The 27,529-nt window shown below is 42.5% G+C and overlaps 2 protein-coding genes across 2 annotated transcripts; both read right to left on the reverse strand.

Moving 5' to 3' along the window:
- Positions 1 to 8,389: 8,389 nt before the first annotated feature.
- On the reverse strand, positions 8,390 to 9,258 carry DEFA7 (defensin, alpha 7). Its single transcript, NM_001033905.3, has 2 exons — positions 9,087 to 9,258; positions 8,390 to 8,502 (listed from the first exon to the last, which is right to left on the reverse strand). The coding sequence occupies exons 1-2, from the start codon at positions 9,256 to 9,258 to the stop codon at positions 8,390 to 8,392; spliced, it is 285 nt and encodes a 94-aa protein (NP_001029077.3).
- A 16,050-nt stretch (positions 9,259 to 25,308) lies between these two features.
- Positions 25,309 to 26,566, reverse strand: DEFA5 (defensin alpha 5). Its single transcript, NM_001012639.1, has 2 exons — positions 26,395 to 26,566; positions 25,309 to 25,421 (listed from the first exon to the last, which is right to left on the reverse strand). Exons 1-2 carry the CDS (start codon positions 26,564 to 26,566, stop codon positions 25,309 to 25,311), a joined length of 285 nt encoding a protein of 94 aa, NP_001012657.1.
- Between the last annotated feature and the right edge of the window lie 963 nt (positions 26,567 to 27,529).

The following is a 27,529-nucleotide window of genomic DNA, read 5'->3' on the forward strand; positions in this document are numbered from 1 at the left end:
CTGTATGGAGGGGAGTGACAATTAGAAATTATATCTGTTGAAAGTACACAACCTGATAATTCAACGTATATCTACATTTGTACCCTTATCTCACACCATATGTAAAAATCAACTCTGAATGAATTGAAGACCTAAATATAAGTCTTGAAATCATAAAACTTACTAGAAGAACCCATAGGGATAAAGCTTCCTAACGTTGAACTGGGAGATTATTTCTTGGATATTACGTTAAAGGTAGAGGCAACTAAAGCAAAAATAAACCAGTTGGAGTTCATTTAACTGTAAAACATCTGCATAGCAAAGGAAATCATTAACTGAGCAAAAAGGCAACCTAGCAAGAGAGAGAAAATATTTGTAAATGATACATGTAATGAAAGTAAATATCTAAATATATAAAGAACTTAATAGAAAAAAATAAGTATTAATGATAAATGTGACTAAACAACTAAAAGAAACCATTATTACATAATTAAAGCAAACTGTGATGACAAAATCTTTTCAAGGGCAGAATATAATAAAGTGAAGTTACAAAGAAACACATGAAATTCTGGAATTGAGAAGTACAATAATCGAAATGTAAATTTTATTAACGGCTGCTCAATAGTATACTTAAACTGGCAGAACCAAGATTTAGGAAATGTGTATACAGATAGATAAAAGATTATATAGTCCAGAGAACAGAGAAAAAAGATGAAGAAACAAGAATACAGTTAGAGAAAAGTGAGACACTATTAGGCATGAAAACACTCACTGGGTTGAGAGGGGAACTCTCAATCTGTTAAGGCAGCAGTCCCCAACTTTTTTGGCACCAGGGACATCTATGACAAACTTACAACTAACATCATACTCGGTGGTTGAAAAAAAAAAAAAAAAAGGATGCTTTCCTACTGAGCTTAGAAACCAGCCAAGGATATCTGAAGTCAGCACTTCTACTCAACATTGTGCTAGAGGTTCTAGGGCAGTCAGGCAAGAAGGAAAGATTAAATGACATCCAGGTTAGAAAAGAAGTTGTTAAATAATCTCTGTTTGCAAAGACATGATCTTTTATATATAGAAAATCCAAAACAATTTATTAAGAAACTATTAGAACTAATAAGGGAGTTTAGCGTGGTTGAAAAATAGAAGACCAGTGCACAAAAATCAATTGTATTTTTTCTTTCATAATAAACTTTTCAAAAATGAAGCTAAAAACTCCTTTTACAAGTAGTATCAAAAGGAACATAGCTAGTCGTTGAATTAAAAAAATGTGCAAAACTTATACTCCCCAAACCACAAAAAGTTGAAGTTTTTAAGAATATCTAAATAACTGGAAAGAGCTCTTATGCTCAGGGATTGTAAGGTTTAATGTGAGATGTCAATGCTCCCCAAGCTGATCTACAGATTCAGCTCAATCTATTTCAGAATCCCTAATGACTTCTTTGTAGAAACTGACTAGGTGATTCTAAAATTTATATGGAATAGCAAGGATCCCAGAATAGCTAAATAATCTTGAAAAAGAAGAAAAGATTCCTGTTTTCAAAGCATCCTACAAAGAAATGGTAATCATGACAGGGTGGTACTGCTGTAAAGATAGACATAGATCAGTGGAATAGAATTGAGAGTTCAGAAATAAAAACGTGTCTATGGTTATTAACTCATTTTCTGCAATGGTGCCAAGGGCATTCAATGGAGGCAAGAAAATTCTTTTCAACAAATGGTGGGGTAAACTAGATGGCCACAAGCATTAGAATGAGTTGGACCCTACCTCACACTATATTTAAAAGGTAATTCAAAATGGGTTAGAAATCTAAATGTAAAATCTAAAAGCATAAAACTTTTATAAGGAAACATAGGGGTAAGCCTTCATAACCTATGTTTGGCAATGGATTCTTACATATTATATCAAAAGCATGAGCAACAAAAGAAAAAAACAGGTAATTGGATATTATCAAAATTAAAATCTTTTGTATTTCAAGTGACACTATCAAGAAAGCGAAAAGGCAACTCACAGAATGAGAGAAAATACTTACAAATCACGTATCTCATGAAAGACATGTATCCAGAATATATGCAGTCCTCTTATGATAAACACTTAAAGCTAAATAAACAAATTTATAAACGGGCAAAGGATCTCCTTAGACATTTCTCTAGGGAAGATATACAGATAGTCAATAAGCACATGAAAAAATTCTTGGCATCATTATTTATTAGGGAAATTCAAATCAAAACCACAGTGAAATACCACTTCATATCCACCAGGGTTTTTTAGAATCAAAAAGGCAGATAATAGACAAAACCTCTCGAGGATGTGGAGAAATTTACTGCTGTGGTGTAAAATAGGGCAGTCTCTGGGGAAAACAGTTTTACAGATTCTTTAATAAGTTAAACATAGAATTACCCCGTGAGCTAGGAATTCCACTCCTAGGTATATACCCAAAAGCTATGAAAGCGTATGTCCACACAAACAGTCATGGGGAAGGGCAAGAAGCCAGACATAAAAGACCATGTATTACATGATTCTGTTTATACAAAATATCCAGAATAAGCAAATCTATGGGGACAGAAAATAGCTTAGTGGTTGCTCAGAGGTAGAGGGATGGGAATATTGGAAGGGAGGAATGGAAAGTCCTTGGGTTCTTTATGAAGTGATGAAAATTAATTTGACTGTGGTTATTGCTGCACATGTCAGTGAATATACTAAACGCCACTGAATTCTGCACTTTAAATGTGTGAGTTGTACATCATGTTAATTTTATCTCAATAGAGTGGCTTTAAAAAACAAAATAACATGAAAAATGATATAACCAATTTTTTTTTTTTAAGTTACCAAATGCATTTCCTTTCTCTATATATGGTGCACTACTGGTTTGGGGCCAAATATAAAATAAAATATGTTGGCATGATGGAAATTGTGTTATATTGCTACATTAATTGTGGTTTATTATGTGACCTGGATTAGTGTAATCTGAGAGATATTTGTCGTTACGTTTTTCCAAGCAAACCTTGTTTACTCAAATGTGGAGGCAATTATTACCACTTTTCTTCACTCCCAACTTTTTTATAAGATCGTGTATTCAAAAAGCTCTTTTGGGACAACTAAAATGTTAAATATTTTACGCTATATGATACTATTATCATTTTTGTTTGTCTGTTCGTTGTGAGACGGAGTTTGCACTGCTGCCCAGGCTGAAGTGCAATGGCACGACCTCGGCTCACTGCAACCTGTGCCTCCCGGGTTCAAGTAATTCTCCTGCCTTTGCCTCCCCAAGTAGCTGGGATTACAAGTGTGCACCACCACGCCCTGATAATGTTTGTATTTTTAGTAGAGATGGGGTTTCACCACATTGGCCAGGCTGGTCTTGAATTCCAGACCTCAGGTGATCCGCCACACCCCTCAGCCTCTCACAGTGCTGGGATTACAAGTGTGAGCCACCGTGCCCGGCCTATCATTTATTTTTATTGTGTGTGTTGTTGCAGTTCAATGTAATCATCGATTATAAAATGCCTCCCCCATTTCACATTTCATAAGAGTAAAGAGTTTTTTTAAAGAGCCTTTCTAGAATAGAGAATGTGACATAATTTTATTCTCTTTTGATATTGGAAAATTAAGGATTTTTAGAAGATTTCTAGGCAAGGCAGAGAACTCAGTTGTGCTTTAATTGGATTTACAGCATGGGGACTTTTTCTCAGCATCAAGGTGAAGGTGAGAACAGTATAAAATTGATGTGGGCTTAGCATTTGGCATTTACCCAGAGAGATGAGAGAGTAGGGGGAAAGGAATGAAGTCCTCATTCAACAGTGATTAAGTGATGGAACATAGACCAGGGCTGAATGTGAAAGAATTAAAAGAGTTTGGACAACTGATTGGGAAATAGTGGTGTTCCTAGAGAATGGAAGTGTTGACGACATTGAGTGACAGTATGGGAACGGCTGAGTCAGAAAGATCGAGGGGTGGGGACGAGGCAGGGTAGGATGCTGGAATCTGCATTTTTAAGGTGAGAGTATCTCCAAGTGATAAGAAGATTGATGTTATGGCTGTGGAGTGGGTGAATAAAACAGAGTATAAGGAAGGTTTCTGAAACCAGCAGGTCAAGGATCCCTGAGGTGTTGTTGGGAGCCATGTGAGAGCAATGCCATTTCCCACACCACAGCAGTGTTCTCAAAGCCAGAGCTGTGAACCAGAAGCACCTGCATCACCTGGGAACATGGTAGCAATACAAACTCCTGGATCCCACCTCAGACCTATTGAATCAGAACTGATTCTGTGGAGTGGGTCCTAGCAACAGTGTTTTACTGAGACCTCTGCAGACCTAGTGGAGGTTTACTGCTCATAGACCATCATCACTCAGGACAAAGACTCTTTCTCCCAGGTCCTTAGAAAAACAGTGGACATAAATGCTTTCTGTTAAATCCCATTGCTGAGGTCCGTGCAGAGTGAAAGAATTCTGAAACTTTTCAGCCATTTCCAGAGATGTGCCTTTTGTGTGTAAATGCATTTGTTTTATATTTAGTTGAACTTGGCATTCATTTATCCACTGTGAGGTGGCCCTTTAACCAAGGCCCAGGTTTCCAATTAAACCTGCCTCCTTCACCCCAGTTTTTTTTGAGACAGAGTCTTGCTCTGTCACCCAGGCTGGAGTGCAGTAGCACGATCTCACCTCACTGCAACCTCTACCTGCTGGGTTGAAGCAATTCTCCTGCCTCAGCCTCCCAAGTAGCTGGGATTACAGGTGCACACCACCACACTCAGCTAATTTTTGTATTTTTATTAGAGACAGGGTTTCACCGTGTTGGCCAGGCTGGTCTGAAATTCCTGACCTCAACTGATCCCCTCCTCTCGGCCTCCCAAAGTGCTGGGATTACAGGTGGGAGCCACCATGCCCAGCCCTTCACCCCACATTCTGCTTGTTCATTGTGAATTAAAGCTGTCCACATCACTTTCCCTACTTGCTCAAGGGGAAGACAACAATTACCCTATCACCTGGCAATCCTTCCCAGGAGCTATTCCTAAGCTACCCTGATCTATCTAAGAGGACAAGATTCTTCTAAGGGTAAGTGGTCCTGATTTCCTGGTCTTGACCTAAAGGGGAATTCTGTAATTGTCTGATCTACCTTTGGGAAATAAGAAGTGGCCCCAGCTTACTCTGTGGAATAGAAGATAACACAGCCTAGTCCACATGGTGGTTGGTAAACATATAGACAGACGGGAAGCAGGGACTCTTATTGGGATCCGTATCACGACTCATGAAGTCATCAGAGGCACCAAGCAAATAGATGGCACACCTGGAATAAGAAGAACATCAAAGGGCTTTGGAGACAATAAGGGAACTTCAAATGGTTTGCTTTCCTCTCTTCCCTCTCCTCCCAGCCCCCATACTCACATATGGACAAATGTCCAAGCCCTATTCAGCAAAGCCCGTTACTCTTGGGTCCAGCTTTCAATGAACAAATGCAAACACAGGATGGGTATATTTGTCCCTCATTAGCCATCAGGCTTGTGCAGCTTCGTGAGAAGAAACGACTGTCCCCTGTGATGACCGGTGGTCATGAGGACCTTATCTCTGCTCAGTGCCCTTCTCTCGTTCACCCCACCCCACCCCACCCCACATCGAAGCCAGAGCATTTTCACTGAAGTTCAATCTGTTTGTGCCAAGGGCTCTTTCTTCTTTTTCCTCAGTAGCTTCAGTATGTTTCCACCTTGAGATGTCCTCAGTTATCAGAGGGCGACTTAGCAGTGCCCATGCTGTATTCCCAGTCAAGGAGAACCTGCTCTTACAGAAAGCTGGGCCAGCAGAGCCACAGTAGCACCTTAAGGACAGCAGGCGGCGCTCCTGCCCCTTATAAAGTTACCCTGGAGGAACTGCATAGGTACACTACTGAATAGCGGTGTCCAGCAAATTGTTTTTTTTTTTTTTTTTTTGGTTGTCGTTGTTGAGACAGAGTCCTGCTCTGTCGCCCAGGCTGGTGTGCAGTGGCGCGCGATCTCGGCTCACTGCAACCTCGCCTCCCAGGTTCAAGCGCTTCTCTTGCTTCAGTCTCCCGAGTAGCTGGGATTACAGGCACACACCACCATGCCAGGCTAATTTTTTTTGTATTTTTAGTAAAGACGGGGTTTCACTATGCTGACCAGGCTGGTCTCGAACCTCAGGTGATCTGCCTACCTCGGCCTCCCAAAGTGCTGGGATTATAGGCATGAACCACCAGGCCCGGCCTGGAACCATTTCTTGGTTGGAGACAGACCCACTCTGTCCTCCCTGGGATCTGTATTGGGTTCCCCAGCTGTGTAGTGTCTCAGTGGGGTGCCTGGACCCTCTGCCTAGCTGAAGCTGCCTCTTCAGACAGACAGAGCCTCGGTCTGGGGCTGAGACCTGCTTAGAATCTGCATGGGGTGAATGTGGAGAACACCGGCTCCCTTCTCCTGAGGTCTGGGCATTTGTTGGTGGTGGTGGTGGTCACAGCAGTATCTGGGCCCGTTGAATTATTTTAGTCAAGAATGGTAGATAACCCACTTGATATTCTGTCTCTTTGCAAACAGTGGTCTCTCTATCAGTCTTGGATTTCTTAAGGCATTCTACCAGAGCCCACCTGATAAGAGTAGCCTTGGCTCAAACAGACATATTCTTATTCCAAATAAGTGTTGTGGAATCATAAACTGAAACTGCTATATTCCAAGTGAAATAAGGAGCTGGCACTCACGCTGGACGCCTCCCTGGGGTCTTGTGGTCAGGGACTGACAGGCCATTTGCAGGATACATTGGATAACTGTTCAAGGGACAGTTGGAATCTGGGGAAGGAAACAGAGGGGAGACAGGAGGAAGAGTCACATTACACCTCAACAAGATGTCAGCCTGGCCCTACAGAGACACCAGGTTTAGGCAGTGACCATGTCCTCTTGGAAAGGAAGAAAAAGACAAGCTCAAAAGGACACAGGCCCCAAGAGTGAGATATTAAGATGAGCAACAGTTGGAGACAGCCTGGCAGGGAAGCCGTGACCATCCTGGTACATACTCTGAGGACCTAAGAGGGTATTGCTGTTGCTGTTCCTCCTGGAAGCTCCTGATAATGAATCTATCACAGTGTGGTGTTCCTGGGCTCTTTGTTTGATTCATTACAGCTTTCTTAACAACCCATTCCAATCTTCAAAAAAAACAAATTTTTTTTTTGAGATAGGGTCTCACTCTTTTGCCCAGGCTGGAGTGTCTCACTCTGTTGCCCAGACTGGAGCGTCTCACTCTGTTGCCCAGGCTGGAGTGTCTCATTCTGTTGCCTAGGCTGGTGTGTCTCACTGTTGCCCAGGCTGGAGTGTCTCATTCTGTTGCCTAGGCTGGTGTGTCTCACTGTTGCCCAGGCTGGAGTGTCTCATTCTGTTGCCTAGGCTGGTGTGTCTCACTCTGTTGCCCAGGCTGGAGTGTCTCACTGTGTTGCCCAGGCTGGATTGCAGTGGTGCAATCTCAGCTCGCTGCAGCCTCAACATTCTAGGCTCAAGCAATCCTCCCACCTCAGCCTCCCTGATATCTGGGACCATGGGTGTGTGCCACCATGCCCAGCTAATTTTTTGTATGTTTTTGTATAGATGGGGTTTCACCATGTTGCCCAGTCTGGTCTCAAACTCCTGCAACCCATTCCAACCTTAGCTAAAGTTGTTTCAATAGAACTGATATAACCCCCAAACTTAAAAGGTAGATGTGTGATCCAGTTTGGTTGAATAAAACTCCAACAGTTTTGGAAACAGCATGATGGTTTTTCCTGAGAAGGAACGATTTTGTGATTGCATAAACTTTAAGCTGACACTGATTGTCTGCCCAGCACACAGGACTTCTTTCATAGTGGATCCATTGAAAATGAGGCAGAATGAAAAGACAAAGCAACGGATGGAGAGATCAGGGGCACCATTTGACCTTTCATATACATGTGTCTGAAGCCAGAATTCTTCCTGGAAGTTCCTAGAATTTGGATCTTTATTTTATTAGATCGGCCGGGCCCGGTGGCTCACGCCTGCCATCCCAGCACTTTGGGAGGCCAAGGCGGGTGGGTCACGAGGTCGGGAGATCAAGACCATCCTGGCCAACATGGTGAAACACCGTCTCTACTAAAAATACAAAAATTAGCCAGGCGTGTTGGCGGGTGCCTGCAGTCCCAGCTACTCAGGAGGCTGAGACAGGGGAATTGCTTGAACCTGGGAGGCAGAGCTTGCAATGAGCTGAGATCCCACCACTGCACTCCAGCCTGGGTGACAGAGTGAGACTCCGCCTCAAAAAAAAAAAAACAAAAAAAACAATAAAAACCCGGAAATCATGTTACCAAGTATTTATTTGGGATGAGGACAGGAAATTGAGGACAAGGTATAAGAATAACAATTCCCTTTAATGCTCAAAGCAAATTATGTACTCTTTTTCTCTAGTCTGCAAGCTTAGTAGCAGCAGATTGGGTAGCGTTCACCATGGATGAAGGAGGTCCCACCAAGATGTTCTCCAAAAAGGCAGTATAGTACTCTGCAATGGCAGATCAAGCCCTTTGTTGAGCCTGGGGACCCAGAGAGAGCATCAGAAATTGAGTATGGGGTCAACAGTGGGTGGTAAAGTGAATCTTGGAGAAGTCACATGTTGGCTGATGAGTGATCTTGGCTGTATTGCAGCCGGTAGCACAAACAATCTCAGTCAATAGGAATAAATACACCGAGCAGTGCTGGTCACTCAGGATTCGAGACTCATTCTCCTTTGCTTCACTTTTTTGCATTGCTGCCCATCACACACACACCTGAACACACTTTTAGGCTCCTCTCCAGGTTCTAAAACCTCCTATATAGACAGGGCAACATATTTTCTATATACTTAAGCTTGTTTGTCTGGATCCAGAAGGAACTAGGTAGCATCTCCTTATATCTTAAATCTAGTGAATTTCACAGTCATATCTTGGAATCAAGTTTTTGGAGAAAGAAAAATCTCTTAGATTTCTTTGGTTCTCTATTCCATTTAGATATGAGAAAATCCAGGACCAGAGATGTTAAGTAAAGCCGCCTAAGTGACATCTGCCACTGAGATCCAATTCCAGAGCCTGTCTCCTGTCCTTCTGTCTAGTCTGTAGCTCTGCATGCTGGCATCTCTCACCTGGAACCTGAAGAGAGGAGCTGTCATCTCCTGAAAAGTAAATGACCACATCCTGGTCGTCTGCTGGAGGCTGCTTCTGGGCTGGCATCTCATCAGCTCTTGCCTGGAGCGGCTCTGCCCAGGCCTGAAGGGCCACCAGGAGAAAGGCAGAGAGGAGGGTGAGGGTCCTCATAACTGTAGTCACCTGGAGGAGAGGAGGGAGAGCAGGAGTGGATGTGTGGGGACGGAGGAGCCAGGCTGAATTTATAGCTCTGCTGCGAGAAGGCTCGGAGGTGGATGCTGCAGTGAGAGGAGGTAGGCATTTCGTTGGAGAGGTTGCAGGTGTTCATTGGCCTCCACGTCCTTCTGAGACTCCTCTGCTCTCCCAGCTTTCATTCTAGTGTGAATCTCTAGGTTTAGTGTCTATGCTAGCTTGGAATTCACGGTGATGATAAGGACCCTACCATTATTTCTGTTTTTACCTGCTTAAATATTTACTTTTAATATTGCAAAAAGTAATCGTAACAGTGATTTAATTCAGTAATTTCAGGGAATAAATCCCTCTTATTTTCTGAAAATGAGACCTCTTCTCTTCAGAAATCCAGACCCTCATAACAGACCTCAATTCCACTGTAGTAGAGAACTAATTCATTGCAGGGTTCAAGGGCATTATCACCCTCATTAAGGGGTTTTTGAGGTTAGGGAATGAGCAGTCTCCTATAGGAGCTGGGGTAGAGAGAACAGTAACCTCATCAGGCTATAGGTGAAACAAGTTCAGTGAGATAGAGATAGAGTTGATTGGAAGATAAAAATATGTTTATTATTTTCAGCTCAATATGTGTAAATAGACACATTGTATGTGTCTAATATATACTACCTTAGAATTTGAGATATGTATACATGTGGTCTTTTTTCTTATACCACATACAAAAATCAACTCAATGGATTGAAGACCTAAACATAAGATCTGAAACCATAAACTACTAGAAGAATATATAGGGATTAAGCTTTTTGACATTAATCTGGGCAATTATTTCTTGGCTATGACATCAAAGGGACAGGCAATAAAATGGAAAATAGACAAGCGGGGCTGTGTTGAACACTAAAGCACCTGCACAGCAAAGGAAACCATCAACTGAGTGAAAAGGCAACACAGAACATGAGAGAAAATATTTGCAAACCCTACGTGTTAGAATGGGTAAATATCCGAATATACAAGGAAGTCAAACAATTCAATAGCAAAAAACAATTAATCTGATTAATCAATGGGCCAGTGAGCCCCCATGATGGCTCACACAGGCAATCTCAGCGCTTTCAAAGGCCAAAGTAGGAAGATCGCTTGAGCCCAGGAGTTGGAGACCAGCTTGAGCAACATAGTGAGACTCCATCTCTGCAAAATAAATAAATAATAAATGAAAACTCAATGGGCCAAGAACATGAATAGACTTTTCTCAAAATAAAATAATGTTTTAGCAGCTATGAGTATGATCATCTCTGTTGGACACGTTAAGTAGGACATGTGTGTTTGGAAGGAAACTGCTTGAGTTTATTAACTGAACTCATAGCCACTGCCCCCAGCAACAAACAGTCCCAGACGGCAAAATATTCCCTCACTGGGTCCCTCTGAGGTGGCCCCATAATCACAGGTCAGATTGGGAGCACAGCTTCCTGGGTGGAACCGCAGTATGAAAGTTTAAGTTTTGTATTGTATTACTGACAGATTGTTAAGCTAGGTGAGGCCACCAGAGTGGGCAGAGTACAGTCCCCTGTCCCAGGCCTCATGTTGCCACATGAGCAGCTGTGCACAAGCAGGAAAGGACTTCCCCTATTTAAGGGTCTTTTGGGGACAGGTGTCCTAATTTTCAGGGTTACTTTCTATTGAGTAGTTTAAATACCTGCTGGTAAGAGCAGTTGAGAAATTTGTTGGGAAGCTGGCATTAAAATAGGAGTTCACAGAGGGATGCCTTGTCTATGGTCAGCCCTGGCCAGGCCCAGGCAGCAACCAACTATGAATTCTCCATGACTCCTAAGACAATTGACCCTGTGATGCCTACACTGGTGCTGAGGCTGAACTATCTGCACCAAAAGAATATTGAAAGCCACTGGGACAGGCTGGCCTGTGTTTCATAGTATCCACCCTGTAAGGAGGCTAGGCTAAGAATGCCGCTCTCACACAGATGAGGATTTGGAATATGGCCTGAACCAGCCTCCTGGGAACCTGGGGTCCAACCATAAAAACAAATCAAAGCTGTTTGGACAAACAGGTGTGTTGGAGAATGCCCGGGGGAGAGGAGTGCCACCTCGGCTTGTGTTGCTAAGCAGGGCAGGTTTGTTGGACTTTCCGGAATTAAGGATGTACATGCAATGTGTGGTTTCTTAGAGGGAAAAATCACCTCTTCTCTTGACCTTAGAGAGTTGAGACTAAACAATTTTTTAGGACTGTTTGGGCCTAGAAATCCTGAGATTTTTAGGTGAGACCTTATGTGTCTCAGAGGTCTCACAAGGGAGGGAGCCAAGGTGGCAGCAAGACGGTGCTGTGTGCTCAAACACCTTGTTCTAAAGCCAGTTCAGGACAGGCTTAATGGCCACCATACACTCAGCATGAGTGGGATGATTACTCTATGCTTGGGATACACAGGATGGAGCTGGTATGGTCCCTCCTGGGTTATTTGAGGGGGAGTGCTAGGGAGAATAGTGCACATTTTAAAATGTACCACTCTCCACCCTCCTCCTCCTCCTCCTCATAGTGAGGTAAATGGCATCAGTTTTCTGGAAATCAGAAAAGAATGCAGTCACTCCTGAGGGAATAAATACCTACAGCGAGGTTGCCAAGCCCAGTGTGCAGGCCGGGCAGCCACTGTTGCCATGGCAGGGCTGTGCACAGCGCTGGTCCAGCAGGCCGGATACACAGGACCTCCCCTGCAGCTCTGTGTGAAGGCAGCAGGCACCGGGCTGTGGAGGACTTGGGGCAGTGGAGTGAGAGCTGAAGCGTCTCCCTCAGTCTTAAGGAGGGAAGAGGCATCTCAAGCCTCGCTAGGGGTGGTCGCTGTTGCAGAGCAGTGAAGTCGGCTGCCCCTCTGAGGAAGCAGTGAGTTCCTGATCTGTAGCAGCCCAGCAATTTCACCGTTGGAGGAAGTAGGCACTGGACTCATTCCAGCAGAGGAAGAGATTAGGGCCATTCAGGGAACTGGGCCCCAGATGATGGTTTTAGGTTCTAGGGCATTAGTAGGTGCCTGAAGGGCCCAGTGGATATGGATGTAGAGGCAAAATGAGAAGGGGTGTGTGCACGTGGGGAAAGTCTGCTGGTTTTGGGAAACGTCCAGTGTCCTGCAGAAGTGAAACCTGGACCAGCCTCCTGCACACAGAACACACTCCAATCCACAGGCATTTCCTCAGTAACACATGAGCGTGCTGTTATGGGGGAGCTGGTTAAATTTGGGTGTGATATTGTTACACACAGGTCTCCCAAGTCCGTAGTTTTTGCATAACTTGTAAGGCAGCCTCATGGTGTGACCTAGGCCCTATGGTTTCCTCGCACTAGAGGGTATAGCTAATGGGGTTACATGAAGACAAATGGTGTTCCCAGCAAAATACCACTCTATGAAGTCACCTGCAGGATACGCAACAAAGCATGAGCTAAGAGAGCAGCTAAGCAGGGGTCCAGGTACTGGATGTCAGCCAGCACCATGTCCTGGGGGTGGTGAGGTCCCTACCCTGTAGCAGTAAGGAGAGGCTGGTTTAGTGGTGACCTCACCATCAAGGTGAGATTCCTTGGAGTCCCCTGGTTCTGGTGAGGCTGTTGTTTTTCTTGACAACTCTTGGGTTGGGGCGCTGTGGTCTGAGGCTGTGGCCATCCATGACCCCCACCCCAATCGATTTTTCCATGAATTTCTACAAGTGTAGACTTCCAGTGTAGACGTCGTTGAAACTGTTCTCTCATACACATGCATTTGAATTTCCAGAGAATATTGAAGTGAGCCTGCGCTAGGTTGGAGCTGACTCTCCATAAGAGCCTTGACACCATCAGGCTGGAGTAAATATTCTGCGGAAGCTGTGGGTGGGGGTACAGGTGTGGGTGTGACAGGAGAGAGGCCTTCAGCAGCAAGGATATTCCCACACAGCTGAGGCAGTCTGGTGGCCCCAGCAGACACAGGGTGTGTGGACCTTGGGCATGGCCCTGGAACATGGTTTTGACCTGGTAGGGAAGGGCAGTCTTGGAACATAGCGTACGTGTTAGAGTGGGGCAGGGCGGAGGCTGCATGGGGGTGAGCTCTGAGGACTGTCCACCTCCCAGCTCCTCAGAGAGCACCACCCTGTCCCTCCCCTCAGCCCTTTGTCCACCCGCCTGGAGGGAGGGTCCTGGTGCTGCCTGTGCCACACAGCGACTCCCACGCCTGCAGATCCAGCTGGGACAGGCAGGAGTTCCAAGTCCCTGCCCTTTGTCTGCCTTTCCCAGCCACCTCTCACAAGCTGTCTATGTGTCTAGTATTGGCGTCTGCAGAAATTTTACAAAAAACTATGAGGGAATAACTCCCTTGAGCTGTTTAAAATGTGTCCCTAAATCATTGACTCTCCTCACACAGAAAAGGAGGTTTACTTATCCCCTGTTGAATCGAGACTGGGTAACATCTTGACAAATTGAGTGCACCTGACTTAGTGCCATGCTGTTTTTCTGGGATCGGGCCTGATGAACTGGTATCTTTCACTTCCTCTCTATTGGACGGTGCTGCAACCTGAATATTTTTGTCCCTCTGAAATTCATACGTTAAAATCTTAAACCATTAGTTGATAGTATAAGAGGTGGGAGCTTTTGGGAGTTAAGAAGGTCAGAAGGGCACAGGCTTTATGAGTAGCATTAGTGCCCTTATAGAAGATGCCCCAGAGAGCTCCCTCTCTGGTGAGAGGGCTCACTAGATGAGAATACAGTGAGAAGATGCCATCTATGAGTCAGAAAAGCAGCTCTCATGACACCAAATCTCCTGGCACCTTGATTTAGACTTATCAGTCCATGAGAAACACATTTCTGTTTTTATAAGCAGCTTTGTTTATGGCATTATTTTGCTAGCAGCCCAGACAGACTAAGAGCGCTGGTGACTTTGGAGCCCAGGCACCATGCTTAGAGGAAGCCTAAGTGTTGGACAGGGAGAGGAACCGAGCCCATCTACAAGGACTGGCTAGAGAATGCAAAGCAACCTGCTTTCTGGGAAAAAACAAAAACAAAAACAAAAAAACAAGAAACAAAAAACAACTCTGATTTGCAGTGTTTTTAAGTTTCTATTCTTAAAATTCTCCCAGCTATAGATCATTTAACAATTATTTCACAAAAACTCCTCTCTCATGAGCCAGCATGATCCGACCCCAGCATATCACACAGTCCCTTCCCTCAGTCTTGCCGGAGCTCCCACCTGAGCCAGCACTGCCTGCCCCTGTGCAGGAGTGTCTCAGCCCTGAGATCTTCAGATCCCAGCAGAACCTCTCCTCTGATGCCCCTGGAGGGAGCCAGGCCCCAGTTGCAAATGTGTGAGCGAAGACCTGATGATGCTGTTTCAATCCTCTGAATTTTGTGGTGGCTTTTTACAAAGCAGCAGGTGAACAGGGAGAGAAGTTCTCATTGTCATGGAGAGAAGTTGGACTTGTGCACTTCTTGTATGTAAACTTTTGCTTCTCTAAAATATCGATGGATCTTCTCACTTTATTTTCAAAGTGTAACACAGAGCCCATTGTGGTGGGGGAATGGGATTGTGGACTTTTTCCAGTGACTGACTAATCCCCTGTCAACTGTTCTTAGTTTCAATTCTTCCTTGGGGAGTGGGGCGATATGGGACCCAGATGTGGTGCCAACCTCCGCCCTCAGTGACAGATTCAGAGGTGGCCATGGGACTTGGGTGTAGGCTGGAACAATGGGAAGGAAGTAGGGATTTTCTCCAGGAGATCAGCTACGAAGGTCACAGAGAGACGACCATGATTCACATGGCTGTCACCTGAGGAGAGAGCCCAAAGTAAGATCAAGAGAAATAAATGGGAAAAAGGTGAAGACAACAATGTAACTTATGCTTTGAGTCCTTAAATCAACTATTTCCTGAAGCCAGAATTCCCCCTCAATTCCAAGATATAGGAGTCAAAATGTTAACTCAGCTTGTCATGGTTTGACTTTTGAATTCAAGACCCCACTAAGATGTCTGAAAAACATCAAAAATACCAAACTCAGAGAACCTGAGGCAAAGATGGTGCAGTGCACAAGGACAGGAGATGAGAGCAGATGACAGGTGTACTGGGGGCAGTCTGGGCATCAGGCTCCCTGGTGATTCCCATGCACAGCCCGGGGGAGAACAGCCTTGTTGATGCTGATCAGCAGGGAAGGAGGGACGGGTACATGAGAGGCTGGAAGGACAGCAGGTGAGTCAGGGATGGGGAGCTTCATAGTTGATGTTCAGAGCTGGAGGAATTCCAGGTGGTGGCAGGAGTTACTGGGTGGCCATGTGGTGGAGAGCTTGGACAAAGAGGACGGGGAGTCACTGTCATCCAGGAGGACAGAGCACTGAAAGGTTGGGAGGGTGATCTGCCAGGAAATATTAGTGTGAACTCTTTCCCTTAGTTTTTTTTTAATGAGTTATTTAGCTTTTAGTGGCAAAGGAAGAAATACAGAACTTCAAAAAAGGAAACGAGCACTTTTCTCATCTCTTACATTCTGGTTTTGTTTGTAAGCAGAGCTCAGAACAAACAGTGATACAGAACAAAACAACTCTGTACTTTTCTTGTAAAAGAAAAATTTCACCAAGACTTTCAAGAAATGTCAAGGAAACGTTTATTGAAGACTGTTGCAATAGGAGTCAAAACGCTGTAATAGGAAGAGCCGTTGGACTCAACTTACCTCAAGCCAAAGGCAGGAGAATTTAAGCCTTGAGGGGAGCTAGCAGGATAGCTCTGGAGGTCGTTAGGAGGGAAGTTGGCTAGTGTGATTGGGCCATCTGTTTGCTAATTTGTGCTTGTTGGAGTAAGTCTCCTATCCTCTCACAGAGACAGGGCTGCTGCCCTCTTGGGTAATTACATTTATAGGGATGAGGCATCTGACTTATTCAATATTTATTGTTCCACCACACGAGTGGTTCCTGGTGGAAAATCTCTTGTATGTCATCAGTGAATGTAGAGTGTTTGTGCATCCCGTGAACAGTTCTGGGTCTTACTTGAGGCCGAGCAAGTTGCCCTGGTTGTTTGGAGACCCTCAAACCTCTCCCTGAATTCTCTGTCTCTAGAGTTTGCAGTAGTCATAGTCCACCTTAGACTGCAGTAGCAGAAGCCACATGTGGTGCTCCCAGTGTGTCTTTATCCACACAGAGGAGCAGGGAGGCTCCGTCCTCATCTGCCCCTTTCCCTTGAGTTGATGGTTGCTTTTCAGCACATCAGCCTGAATTCTACCGCATCCTTCTATCTGGCAACATCCATTCCTCAATTCAGTGGAGGTCGACCTGACCCTGCATATTTCTTGCCCTGATATTTTTCTCTCCACCGAACATTCTACTGTACCCCTTCTTTTAATCTACCCATGTTTTAAATACCTCTGTGTTTCACCGTGAAGTATTTTCTTGCACTCAAAACCAAAATAGTCTGCTTCTTTCTTCTAAACTCCTATTGCTTCATGAAGCCACATTTTCCCAAGGATATTTTTCTATATATCAGCCTTCAATGTTTTTAATTGGCTTTTTTTTCCATGCTGCCACAGAAACTTGATATATGGACTGCTTTGTGGCTGTAGTTTTCATTTTTTCCTATGCAGTTTAGTAATAATAATCTAATTTTATATCATTATGTGATATTAGATATGATTAATTAATTTTATCACAATTAATTTGATGATCTCTTACTATGTACTAGGCAGTCATCTGGACACTGTGGTACAATAATGAGCAAAACATGCAACTTCCCTTCTAGAGCACGGAGGGAAATATTACAGAGAGTGAGTGAAGTGTACAGAATGTGAGACCGCTACAATTCTACAGTTAGAAATAAAGAGAACAGGTGGGATGGAGATTGCCCAGGAAAGTTGCTGCAGTTTAAAATTGAGAAATCAGGAAAGACCTCAGTGACAAAGTGAAATTTTAGCGGAGACCCCAGGTCTGGGAAATGAGCCAGGTGTACTTCTGGGTGAAATGCAGATGCCCCCGGGTGGAGTCAGCCTGGCCCAGCCTACAGTTTGGAAAAATACGGAATGTTAGTACAGGGACCTCAGGACTTTGAAGCAGTGGCAGTTACTAGAAGCCAAGGAAGCCTCCTGGCCTTCACAATCCGAAGTTCTGTGTGTGTCCTTTACCGTCTAAACAAGGGGAAGGTTGGGATCATTTGTCTGTCAGAATGCCTGTGTCCTCGCTGGGATCTGTGTTGGGTTCCCCGGCCGTGCAGTGTTTCATTGTGGTGCCTGGACCCCTGAACTGCCTCTTCAGACAGGCAGAGCCTCAGTCTGGGGCTGAGACCTCCTCAGAATCTCATGGGGTGGGCATGGGAAACACCAGCTCCCTTCTCCTGGGCTCTGGGTGTTTGTGATTGGTGTTGGTGGTCACAGCAGTGTCTGGCCCTTGAGATGTTTTGGTCAAGAATGGGGAGAACCCACTTGAAATGCTGTCCCTTTCTTTGAAGTCTGCAATCTCTCTGTCCCACTCAAACTCCTTGTGTCATTTTACCAGTGACCACCTAAGAGTAACTGTGGCTTGAATATAGGTTTTGGTATGTTGTGTTTCTAATTTCATTTGTTTCAAGCAATCTTTAAATTTCCTTATTTTTTTATTGACCCATTGGTCATTCAGGAACATGTTGTTTAGTTCCATGTGTCTGTACAGTTTCCAAAGTTCCTCTTATCATTGATTTCAAATTGTATTCCACTGTGGTCAGAATAATACTTGATATAATTTTGACATACATGATATAGTTTTGACTTAAAAATTTGTTGAGAGTTGTTTTGTGGACTAACATATGATCTGTTCTGGAGAATGTTCTATGTGCTGATGAGAAGAATATATTCTGCATCAGTTAGATGAAATATTCTGTAAATGTCAGTTAGGTCCATTTGGGCTAGAGTGTAGTTTAACTCTGATGTTTGGTTTTGTTAATTTTCTGTTTAAATGGTCAGTTCTTTATTGAAAGTGAGTTGTTGAAGTTTTCTACTATTATTGTATTTCAGCTTATCTCTTTAGATCCATTAACATTTGCATTTGAATGCTCTTTGAATTTTTATATCCTTTTGCTAAATTGACCACTATATCATTATGTAATGACCTTGTTTGCCTCTTTTTGTAATTTTTGACTCAAATTCTGTTTTGTCTGATAGAAATATGGCTACTGTTGCTCTCTTTTGGTTTCCATTTGCATGGAATATCTTTTTTCATCCCTTCACTTTCAATCTATATGTGTCTTTATAGACAAAGTAATTTTCTTGTAGGGAGCATATAGTTGGATCTTGATTTTCAATCCATTCAGCCAATGTATGTCTATAAACTGAAGAATTTAGTTTATACTTAATGTTATTATTGATAGGTAAGAACTTACTATTACCATTTTGTTACTTGTTTTCTGGTTCTTTTGTAACTCATCTCTTCCTTTTCTTTCTTCTTTTATTGCTTTCCTCCTTTCTCTGATAGTGCTTTAATTCTTTGCTTTTAAAAAAGTGTATGCATGGCTGGGCACGGTGGCTTATGCCTGTAATCCCAGCACTTTAGGAGGCCGAGGCAGGCGGATCACGAGGTCAGGAGATCGAGACCATCCTGGCTAACACGGCGATACCCCGTCTCTACTAAAAATACAAAAAATTAGCCAGGGGTGGTGGCGGGCACCTGTATTCCCAACTACTTGGGAGTCTGAAGCAGGAGAATGGCCTGAACCTGGGAGGTGGAGCTTGCAGTGAGCTGAGATCGTGCTACTGCACTCCAGCCTGGGTGACAGAGTGAGACTGTGTCTCAAAAAAAAAAAAAAAAAAAAAATGTGTATGCGTTACAGGTTTTTGCTTTGGGGTTATTAGGAAGATTATGAAATGTTCATAAGAAGTTATTTTCAACAAATGACAACTTAACTTTGATCACAAAGAAAGTAGAAGAAACTAACAAAGACAGAAAAACCTAAAAAACTCTATACTTTAACTCCCTCTCCCCCAACATTTAGACTTATTTGGTCTCAATGTACATCTTTTTATATTGCCTATCTCTTAACAAATTGTTTTATTTATTATTTTTGATAGATTTGCCTTTAAGTATTCATACTAGAGATATGAGAGATCTACAAACCACACTTATAGTATTAGAGTATTCTAAAATTGTCTGTGTACTTACTTTTACCAATTGGTTTTATACCTTCGGATGTTTTCTTTTTGCATGTTGGCATCCTTTTCTTAAAGACTAAAGACTTTCCTTTTATAATTTTGTATTAAGACAGACAGGTCTGGTAATGAATTTCCTCAGTTTTTGTTTGTCAGTCACAACCTTTATTTCTACTCAATATATGAAAGATAGCTTTGCTGGGTGCAGTATTCTTGGTGGGAAGATTATCTCTTAGCCTGTGCCCCAGCACTTTGAGCATATCGTCCCTCTCCTTGTTGGTCTGTAGGATTTCCACTGAGAAGTTTGTAGCCAGGTGAATTGGAGCCTCTTTATGTTTAATTTGCTTCTTTCTTTTTGCTGCTTTTAGAATCCTCTCTTTGTCCTTTGAGAGTTTAATGACCATATGCCTTATGATAGTCTTTTTTGTGTTGAATCTGTTTGATAATCTTTAACCTTCCTATACCTAGATATTTATATCTGTCTCTATATTTGGAAAGTTTTCTATTATTATTTATTTAAGCTTTGTAGCCCTTGCCCTCTCTCAGCTCCCTTTTGAAGGTCAATGACTTTTAGATTTGTTCTTTTGAGGTATTTTCTATATTTAATAGGTATTCTTCATTCTTTTCATTCTTTCTCCTCTTACTTTGTATTTCAAATAGCCTGCATTTGAGCTTACTGATTTTTTTTTTTTTTACTTGATCAATTCTGTTATTGAGAGTCTGACAGCTTTCTGGTAGGCAGTTTATTTCTCAGTTCCAGGGTTTCTATTTGCTTTTTAGAAAACGATTTTGATATACTTGCTAAATTTTTCTGATACATTTCCGAATTACTTTTCTGTGTCATTGCAAAGTTTGCTGAATTTCCTGAAAACTGCTGTTTTGAATTATTGAACAGTGCTATCTTCTTAGGGTTGATCACTGGCTCCTTTGTCCATTGGGGGTGGTCATCTTTTTCTGTTTGCTGTTGTTTCTTATGCAACATCAGGTATACCGAAGACTAAAGGATGGGCTGCCATGTACCAGGCCTCCATTTCTTAATCTCTCAAATCTAGATAATTGTCTCCTACCTCATGTGTGGTAGGGAAAGCAATTGGTGTGATGCCTAACACAATGGGGGCAATGAATGGATATTAACCAATATTGCCATATTTCCTTGATCCTAAGATGGTAGCTGTCTTATATTATTTTTTTCTTTCCGTAACTGAATACCTAAGACTGGGTAACTTACAAAGAAAATACATTTTTTTCTTACAACTCTGAAGGCTGGGAAGTCTGAGATTTAGAGGCTGCATCTGGTGAGGGGCTTCTTGCTGATAAGGAATCTCTGCAGTCCTCAGTTGTGCAGGGTATCACATGGTGAGGCAGGACACACTGACAGGAACTGGCTTTTACAACAGACTCACAGCAGACTCACTCTTGTGACAATCTACTAACACGTTAATTCATGAATGGGTTAATCCATTCAGGGGCATAGAGCCCTCAGGACCCCATCATCTCTTAAAGACCCCACCTTTTAATAGTGTTATATTGAGGATTAAGTTTCAACATGAACTTTTGGAGGACATACTCAAATTATAGTAATACCAATTACATAATTATAGAAGTTTATCCAAGTAAATCAAAGCAAAACCACTATCAGATTACATTTACTCATAGGTGTAAGATGCATCGAAAGTTTCAAAAGCAAGGCTGGGTGTAGTGGTTCAAACCTGTAATCCCAGCCCTTTGGGAGGCCAAGGCGGGTGGATCACCTGAGATTGGGAGTTCGATACCAGCCTGGGCAACATGGTGAAACCCTGTTACTACTAAAAGTAGAAAAAATTATCTGGGTGTGGTTGCATATGCCTGTAGTCCCAGCTACTTGGGAGGCCAAGGCATGAGAATCGCTTGAACCTGAGAGGCTGAGGTGGCAGCTGGCTGAGATCACACCACTGTACTCCACCCTGGGTAACAGAGTGAGACTCTGTCAAAAAAAAAAAAAAGGAAAAGAAAAGAAAAAAAACCCAACAACAGTTTCAAGCATTTAATCTGTGAAAAACGTGATATAGAATATGATAGAACTAGGATATTATTAAAGTCCTTCTAAAGAACTGGAACAAGATTGAAATACAGAGAAGACTTAGAAGATTGCTCAGTAAAACTGAAGGTCTAATGTGATGGTTGATTTTATGTGTCAACTTGGCTGTTTTGCAGTGGACCAGATATTTGGTCAAACATTATTCTGGGTATTTATGTAAGGGTGTCTTATTGGATGTGATTAACATTTAAGTTGGTGGACTTTCAGTGAATTAAATTGTCTTGCATAATGTAGGTGGTCCTCATCCAACCAGCTGAAGGCTTGAATAGGGAAAAGGTTGACCTTCCCTGGGCAAGAAAGAATTCTGCCAGCAGACAGGCTCCAGACTTGAACTGCAACTTTGACTCTTCCCTGGGTCTCCAGCTTGATGGCCTATCCTGGAGATTGTTGACTTGCTAGCTCCTTAGTCACATGAGGCATTTACTTAAAACAAATCTCTCTATACATACACGTTCTTTTGGTTCTGTTTCTCTGGAGATCCTTGACCAAGACATACATTTTAGGTAGACACTTCATTTGTGTGGTCACCTGAATTTTCTGAAGCAGAGAATAGGAAGATCTGCAGTTAGACTGATTGGGGTTGGGACATGAGAATGAGGATGTGTGGGATGGAAAGATGAGGAGATATATGCAGGACATGGTTAAAATGAGAGTGAAGTGCCTTTTATCACACCTTTTTGTTTAGGTCCATGCTGAGCCAAGAATTTTCATTAACAGTTAGAAAAAGCTTCCCGTTGCTTGAAGGAAGGGTGAAGAACATCTTCTGTCTATCTTGGTTTTTGCATAACTTGCTGTCCTGCTGACCAGAGTCTTGATGCTCACTTTAATAGCTTTGGGCCCGAGGAAACATTTATTTTGTTTCTTACTGTAAGTTTTACTCAGGATAGTAGAGAGTAGGGTATTCTCCCCCATGACCTTGCAGTCCTACTCCATGGAAGTTATTCATATTGCTTGATCACTGTGCTAATATAAGACAAGAGTCTTAGCTTCAAGGGAAAACTGGACATTGAAGAGATCTGCCTGGAAAACCTAGGGTTGTTTATACTGTAGCTGCTCAGAATGGAGCAGCAGAGCCTCTAACAAACTCCCACGCTGTAGCTGATGTTTACATAAAGACTGATGAGGAACAGGAGATGCTATTCAAGATTCTTATAAAAACAGAACCCATTGGCCCAGCACGGTGGCTCATGCCTGTAATCCCAGCACTTTGGGAGGCAAAGGTGGGGAGATCATTCAAGGTTAGGAATTCGAGACCAGCCTGGCCAACATGGTGCAACTACATCTCTAATAAAAATACAAAAATTTGCTGGGTGCAGTGGCACTTGCCAGTAATCCTAGCTACTTGGGAGGGTGAGGCAGAAGAATCACTTGAACCTGGGAGGCGGAGGTTGCGGTGAGCCAAGATCGTGCTACTGCACTCCAGACTGGGCGACAGAGGAAGACTCCATCTCAAACAAAACAAAACAAAACACCCAAAAAACAAAAAGCAGAACACATCAAAAAGAAAGGGCAGAGACCAAACGACTAATCAATTTTGGCTGTGAGTAAATCAGTTAAATAGAGGAGCATCACAATGACTTTTAGGCAACCAAGTGGGACCTGGAAAATCCTTCCCTTTCACCCTACACACCAACCTGACCTAAGTTCACAGACTTTGTAGAGTGACCTTAACTTCCCAAAAGATGTACTTGTATAGAGCATCTGAGGTTTCCCCACTCCCCATTCTGGTTCCTGCTGCCGGAGACCCTCACCTCTTGGGTGGTGCATGAGAATGCTCGCCTTCCTCTATCATGCTCTCTTGCTGGCCCTCCACTTCCAGGACCAGGTGTGACAGCAAAAGTGGAAGAGAGTCCTGCTAAGAAAGGTTGCTGAGGCAGAGAACCAGCCCCTACCGCCTATCTCCCAGTAAAGTGGAGAGCTCTCACCAAGGACCATCAGATGAGGAAAGGCAGCACCAGCCTGCACTAGCCTGGTAGGTTCTTAAATATTGGAAGGACTTTGGGACACAGAGAAAAATCTCACCACTATTTACACTAAGTTTAAACCAGTTCTTGAGTATTAAATATTGATACAAAGGTGATTATTTAAATTCCCTTCATCTATATTGATGTAATACATTTAGTATGCCTGATTGTTTTTAAACACATCTAATACCTTAAAGAGTAGATAAACATATTCCTGAAAGACGATCACAAACTTATTCATTCATTATACCAAAAATGATACAGAAGGGCCCATATCATGGATTTGACATCTTTTCTCATTTGTTTTGAGTTTACTCCTTCCTATGATTTTTGTGATCTTCCGAGACCCCAGATGACTAAATGAGGTTGCAAGTCTAGGGTCAAATAGCTGACCCTTGATTAGGAAACAGTGCTTTGCATGTGTCTAAGATGAATCAAACCCAGACTACTTGTTATTTATTATCAGGCTGAGACTTTTTGTTGTTGTTGTAATAAAAATGTTTGTTTGTTTTTTTTTGTCATGTCATGGCACTGTTCAATCCCTGTCTTTTATATAAATTTTAATTCTAGAAACTTGTTTTTCTCACAAATACATCGTTCTTAAGTTTTTGCATAGCCCTAAGTGTATGGCCAATTTTCTTATCATTATGATGTATTGACTTGGTTCATTGGCATAATTAAAAACATATTAACATATAATTTCTCACTAGCATTTTATTAAAATGAGTATAGCTTTATTATAATAAATAGAGTTCATATGTTTGAAGGGATGGAGAGTTGAGACCAACTCCTTCATTAAACATTGGTCTAATTAACCTTTTGGGGACCAGTGAGGGACCATTTGTCTCATTGGTTATTGGGCCTCGTCCTCTATGGTCACCAGCTTCTGAGCTCCTCTTCTATCTGGTTATTAATTGAGATCACTGATGCTTGTCAGTCTGTCTTGTTTTGGGCACAGTTTTAACTTTTTCCTTGTTAAACTTTATTTTATTCTATCTTGTTGATACAGTTATATATCACCAAAACAGAGTGAAATAAAGCGTAATGTAAAATATATATATTTAACACATCTGCTTAAAATTTCAAAAATTAGGTATAGCAATGCTTTCCCACTTTTTAAAATTAAAGGACAAGTAAACATAGCCCATTAGATCTATCTTTCCTTTGAGCCAACAATCACTTTTTGCCTCTCATTGTAAACTTCTACTTTTTGAGTATCATTAGGAATGCATTTAATTTTTAAGTTTCAAACTATTCCAATTAACACTTATATCCTGTCAGGAGTGGTGGCTCAAGCATGTAATCCTAGCACTTTGGGGGGCTGAGGAGAGCAGATCACTTAAGCTCAGGGGTCCGAGACCAACCTGGGCAATACGGTGAAACCCTGTCTCTACAAAAAAATACAAACCATTAGTAGGGTGTGGTGGCACATGCCTGTAGTCCCAGCTACTCAAGAGGCTGAGGTGGGAGGATCATTTGAGCACAGGAGGTCAAGGCTGCAGTGAGCCGAGATTGCACCACTGTACTCCAGCTTGGGTGGCTAAGTTAGACACTGTCTCAAACAACAACAACAAAAAACCCAATTATATTCATTTTTATTATTTTGTTATTGCTCTATGATGCTCACATTGTGCATCATTGGAATGCAAAGACCAGTTAACTTAATGTAGATCAGAATTCTCAATACAATGGAACCATACAAACCACCATATAACAAAGCAAAAGAAAAAAAAAAGGAAAAAGAAAAGAAAATTAAAAAGGTCAAACACACTAAGTTTAATGCTTGAACTTTATTTTGGAGACAGAAATTTAGAAAGACACAAGGTACATAGAGTAAAATGTTTTTCTTTTTTCAGGACCTTGAACTGAATCTTGCACTGCTTTGGTTTCTATCTAGGAAGCTCAGCGACAGCAGAGTCTGTAGAGGCGGCCACTGATTTCGCACACCCCGGAGAGGGACTCAAGGATAGTACAATGGCCGATTCGGCAATAGCAGGTGGCTCTTGCCTGAGAACCTGTGGAAAGAAGAGAGGGTCAGGCACAGTGAGGGAGGTGGGAAAAAGGACAAGCACAGCCAGACTAACTGAGATAGTCTAAATAAGAGACACTGTATCAGTCATGTTAGGATGGAGAAAATTCATGTCTTTGTCGTAAATGACAAGAAATCTTACTAGCTATGTGTTAGTCATGCAAGATCATAGTTTTTTTCCCCATGTGAGTCTATCCAGGACGTATTTATTACCTGCTCCCTGGTCAAACAATATACCTCTCAACCTCAGGGTTACCTACTCTTCATTCTGCTTCATCCACACGCCTAATCTTGACCTCCATGTGTGATTTCCAGGTCCTAACAAGGCTCCCTAAAGCACCTGGATCAGTTTCTGAAATGCCGCATTGTGCATGCTAATGTCATGGACCAAATACTTTGGTGCTCAAGGAGTCTTTGAAGACCTTCCAAATTCAAATCCTTCATTCTCTGTCTCTCCCTTTTTTTTTTTTTTTAACATTTTACATATTTACTTGTTTTAATTGACAAACAATAATTGTGTATATGTATGAGACACAATATGATGTTTCGATCTAAGGATGTATTGTAGAAAGATTTAATCAAGCCTATTAGCCTACATCGAAACACACCTATAGGTTCCTCTGTAGGTTCTAAAAGCTTTTCCAATGGACAAAGTAAAACAATCTCTATATAACTAAGTCTGCCCATTTAGACCTACAAAGAACTAGTCAGTGTAGCTCTTTCTATCTTAAAAGTAGCAAATTTCACAGAAATATCTTGGAACTAAAAGTCTTAGAAAAAAGAAAATCTTTTAGATTTATTTGGTTCTCACTGATTAATTTATAGATGAGAAAATCAAGGTCCAGGAAGATTAAGTAAAGTCACTCAAGTGAGGTAGACCTTTCCACACTTGACTCCAGATCCTTTCTCCAATCCTTTTGTTCTAGATTTTGCAGATGTGCAAGATTGATGTCTCCTACCTGATGTTCTAAGAGCAGAGAGTCCATTTCCTGCAAAGGAGATAGCAAGGTCCTGGTTGTCTTCCCCAGACTGCTTCTGGGTTGTAGCCTCATCAGCTCTTTCCTGGAGTGACTCAGCCTGGGCCTGCAGGGCCACCAGGAGAATGGCAGCAAGGATGGCGATGGTCCTCATGGCTGGGGTCACCTGGAGGAGGGAGAGCAGGAGTGGATATGTGGGGAGTGAGGAGTCAGCCTGGATTCATAGCTCTGCTGGGGGAAGACCTGAGACAGAAGCTGCAGTGAGAGGAGATGGGCATGTGATTGGGAGGGGAAGGGCTGCCTTTGCCCTCAAGATCCCTTTGATGTTCCTCTTTCTCCCAGCTTTCATCAAAGCATGAGTCTGTATGCTTAATGCCTCTTCTTGATCCAAGGTGTTAATGATGATAAGGACATTACTATCCTGTTCTGTTTCCCATCTGCTTGAGTATTTACTTTTATATATTCAAAAAAGAAAAACAACAGCGCTTTCATTCAATAAGTTTGGGGATCAAATGCCTCTTGTTTTCTGAAGATGGTCCCTGGTACTCTCTGGATGACTCTCTGGGGGCAGACCTGGGACCCAGTGGAGTAGAGAGTTAATTCATTGCAGGATTCAGGGATATTACTAACCTCCTGTAGGAGGCTTTTGAGATCTCAAGGTGAGTAGTCTCCTGCTGGTGCCAGTATGGAGAGGACAATGACCTTATCAGGCTATAGGGGAAATGAGCTCAGTAAAATAGTAGGCCAAGTTTATCAGATTAAAATCAAAATTCGGATTTAGTTCAAGAAGTTGGTGTGATCTGAATGCATCACATAAAATGTGTAGCAGGTACTTCTCTCCACTTTGGGGAATATCAAAGTAATTTAGGTGCGTACAGCCCCTTTCCGAGATTTTTTTTTAGTTTTAGAAAATTGTAAATCATGCACAAGGAACAACATTCAAAAGGTAGAAGTCATGAGCTCTCATTTCTACCCCCAGGCCTTCAGTTCTGACCCAGGAAACCATCACTATTAACAGTTACACATAGTATTCTGCACTTTGCTTTTTTCACCTGTAACACTGGCACTTTGTATATCAAAATACATGGAATGCTATTATAATTTTTAATAGCCTTTT

The sequence above is a fragment of the Pan troglodytes genome, chromosome 7 (assembly GCF_028858775.2).
Source record: "Pan troglodytes isolate AG18354 chromosome 7, NHGRI_mPanTro3-v2.0_pri, whole genome shotgun sequence".
NCBI lineage: Eukaryota > Metazoa > Chordata > Mammalia > Primates > Hominidae > Pan > Pan troglodytes.

Bases quoted from the DNA above. Each gene is read 5' to 3' on its own strand.
- DEFA7 (NM_001033905.3), bottom strand. From the start codon at position 9,258: ATGAGGACCCTCACCCTCCTCTCTGCCTTTCTCCTGGTGGCCCTTCAG. The intron at 8,503-9,086 runs GTGAGAGATGCC...CTGGGTCCCCAG, and splicing joins CTCCTCTCTTCAGGTTCCAG to GCTCAACAAAGGGCTTGATC.
- DEFA5 (NM_001012639.1), bottom strand. From the start codon at position 26,566: ATGAGGACCATCGCCATCCTTGCTGCCATTCTCCTGGTGGCCCTGCAG. The intron at 25,422-26,394 runs GTAGGAGACATC...TTCTTTCCACAG, and splicing joins CTCTGCTCTTAGAACATCAG to GTTCTCAGGCAAGAGCCACC.